This window comes from Otolemur garnettii, unplaced genomic scaffold, assembly GCF_000181295.1.
Source record: "Otolemur garnettii isolate 467f Iridium unplaced genomic scaffold, OtoGar3 scaffold00091, whole genome shotgun sequence".
Lineage (NCBI taxonomy): Eukaryota > Metazoa > Chordata > Mammalia > Primates > Galagidae > Otolemur > Otolemur garnettii.
Window position 1 is genome coordinate 2,062,066 of NW_003852486.1, and position 3,232 is coordinate 2,065,297.

Consider the following 3,232-nt stretch of genomic DNA (forward strand, 5'->3'; position numbering starts at 1 on the left):
GCCACACAGCTAAACAGATAAATAGAACACATACTCTCATGACTTAAAAATTAGAAACACAATTGGCTCAAATATGTATGTACTGTTGAAAGGTGTTCTGATTATAGAAAGTCAAATACCACATGCTCTCATTTATAAATAGGAGCCAAATAGTGTATTCATATGGACACAGAGTGTGGAATAACAGACACTGGAGATTCAGAAGTATGGGAGGGTAGAAAAGGGGTAGAGGATGAAAAATTACTTAATCAACAGAAGTACGCTGTTCAGGTGATGGTTACACTAAAAGCTCTGTCTTCACCATTGTGCCATATATCCATGTAACAAAACTGCATTTGCACCCCCTAAATTTATACAAATAGTTTAAAAATTTAATTAAAGTAAGATATTCTGATTATAAAGTCTTAAGCAAAAGCCCAGTCTTCCCAAACATTTTCCGAATGGCGAGCTGTACGTCTTTGTTCCTGAGGCTGTATACCATGGGATTCAACAATGGAGTGATGATGGTATAGGTTACTGTCACCAGCCTATCTTTACCTGATGTGTATTTGGCTGACGGCCTCAAGTAGACAAAGGAAGCACAGCCATAATGGACAGTGACCACAATGAGATGGGAAGCACAGGTGGAGAAGGCCTTTCGTTTGCCTTCAGCTGATGGGATCTTCAGGATGGTATGGACAATAAAGCCATAAGAGAAGCAGATGAAGATCAAGGGCACAACAAGGACCAGGACGCCACAGATGAAGATGACCAGTTCATTGACATAGCTTTCAGCACAAGCAAGACGGATGACTGGGGAAATATCACAAAAGTAGTGGTTGACTTTGTTGGAGCCACAGAAAGGGAGGCTAAATACCAAATTTGTTCCCATCAGAGATATTAGAAAGCCACTAACAATACAACTTGCTGCCAGTTGTCCACATATTCTCCAGCTCATGAGAATGGGGTAGCGCAAAGGCTGGCAGATGGCAGCGTAGCGATCATAACCCATCACTCCCAGGAGCAGGCAATTGGTGACAGCAAAACCAAGGAAGAAGAACATCTGAGTGGCACAACTCACAAAAGAGAGTGTCCTGAGCACAGAGAGCAGGTTGATAAGCATCTTGGGGAGGATAACAATTGTGTAGAAAATCTCAGAGATAGAAAGGACACCTAGGAAGAAGTACATGGGTGTGTGGAGATTGTGATCCAAGTAGACAACAGAAATGATGGTGATGTTTCCACTTAAGATGACAAGATAGAGGCAGAGAAAGAGCACAAAGAGGACAAGCTGCAGTTCCCCCAGGCTGGAGAAACCTAGCAGTAGGAACTCAGTGACAAAGGAGGAATTAGCCATAAAGCATTGATCCCACAGAATAAAGTCAATATGATCCACTCCCGAGCTCTTTGGAACAGAGGAATCAAGGAGACTTCTCCTCATAAAGTAGCTAGCCAGTCTTGCTGGAATGAGTAACAGGCATGGGAGAGAAATAAGAATTATAAATCAACCAGAAATTATTCTACAGTGATATATAACCACATTGCTATTTCTCTGGAATGATTGAGTTGGGGAACAAATTTTCACATAAGGTGTGCAGTCATGGGCAGTGCTTATGGCTCAGTAAGTAGGGCTCTGGCCCCATATACCAAGGGTGGTGTGTTTGAACCCAGCCTCAAACAAACTGCAACAAAAAAATAGCCGGGCATTGTGGCAGGTGCCTGTAGTCACAGCTACTCGGGAGGCTGAGGCAAGAGAATCACTGAAGCCCAAACACTAGAGGTTGCTATGAGCTGTGATACTATGGTACTCTACCAAGGGTGACAAAGTGAGACTCTGTCTCTAAAAAAAAAAAGATGTACAGTCATGAGCTCTAATAAAGCCTATCCTATCCTTCAGGCCCCCTCCTTGGAGACTTGTGTAGTCTCCACTTAATTTTTTAATATAATAATCCCCCATTATCAACTATTTTGCTTTTTATGATTTCAAATACAGGAGATCAATCACAGTCCAAAACTATTACATGGAAAATTCCAGAAATGACAATGTATAAGTTTTAAATTGTGTGCCCTTCCATGTAGCATGACCAAATCTCAACTACCCCACTGTGTCCTGCCCAGAGCGTGAGTCATCCCTTTGTCCAGGGTGACTCATACTCTATGTGCTACCCACCTGTCAGTCACCCAGTAAACTGTCTAGATTATGAGATTGGGCATCACGTAAGACAGTACCACAAGGCTTGTGTCATCCAAGTAACCCTTATTTTACATATAATGGCTCCAACACACAAGACGCTAAAGCTGACACAGCACTGTAATTGTTCTATACTGTTATTAGTTATTGTTAATCTCGTACTGTCCCTAATTTACAAATTAAACTTTATCATTGGTAGGTATGTATAGAAAAAAATATAGAAAACCTAAAAGAACATATTTAGTGTTCAGTACTAACCAGTTTCAGGCATCCATTTGAAGGTCCTTGAACATATCCTCTGTAAATAAGAACAGATTACTGTAATCTAATTTGCAAAAGTCTTTATCTACCTTAATTGTAATTTTAAGTGGTCATACTTTTGTCCTGATTACTAGTGCATAAATCAATTAGCAATAGCACCAGCGTCTGAAGTTCACTTCCCAAACACACCTGCTCTGAGTTTGTTCCCCCTCTAGGGAAGCATCTATTCATCTTTGTGTTACTTGCTTCTAAAGAACACAGTTCCCTTCTACAACAAATTATACAAACCCATTTTCCTTCAGTCATTTATTAATACTAATTTGGTTTTTAAGTACTGCTGTCTTAGAACTAGCTTTATGATTGTTCTATAAACTGTGATAGGATACTAGAACTGACATGTCCTTACAGAAATACATGGTTAGAATAATTTAGTTTCATGTCAACATTCGTTGGTTACCCATATTTTTATGTCTTACCCTTAATAAGCTTGTCTTGGAGGCCAAAACACTGCTGTTCTCAGGATGTGCCTCTGATTTCCTAACTAGGAAGGCTCAGACATTTTCCATAAGGCCTCTGACACAGTTATTATAGGTAATCAATTATATATATTCTAATCAAAACACTCTTATCTTCTCTTACCTTTTGCCCAGATATGTTTCTTTACTTCGCTGCATCTCAATAGTTTCAAAAATTGAAACTTAGTCATCCAAACTGTAAACTTATATGACATATTTAAAAACCAAGTTTTATCATCCCACACATTCAATCCATTTTTGTTCCCAAGTACTTCTAGGATCTATT

The 3,232-nt window shown here is 39.6% G+C and overlaps 1 protein-coding gene across 1 annotated transcript; it reads right to left on the reverse strand.

Annotated features, from left to right (window-relative positions):
- Window positions 1-392: 392 nt before the first annotated feature.
- On the reverse strand, window positions 393-1,336 carry LOC100961760 (olfactory receptor 10R2-like). The gene has a single exon (XM_003795222.2). It carries the CDS (start codon window positions 1,334-1,336, stop codon window positions 395-397), a length of 942 nt encoding a protein of 313 aa, XP_003795270.1. The 3' UTR covers window positions 393-394.
- Between the last annotated feature and the right edge of the window lie 1,896 nt (window positions 1,337-3,232).

Bases quoted from the DNA above. Each gene is read 5' to 3' on its own strand.
- LOC100961760 (XM_003795222.2), bottom strand. From the start codon at position 1,336: ATGGCTAATTCCTCCTTTGTCACTGAGTTCCTACTGCTAGGTTTCTCC.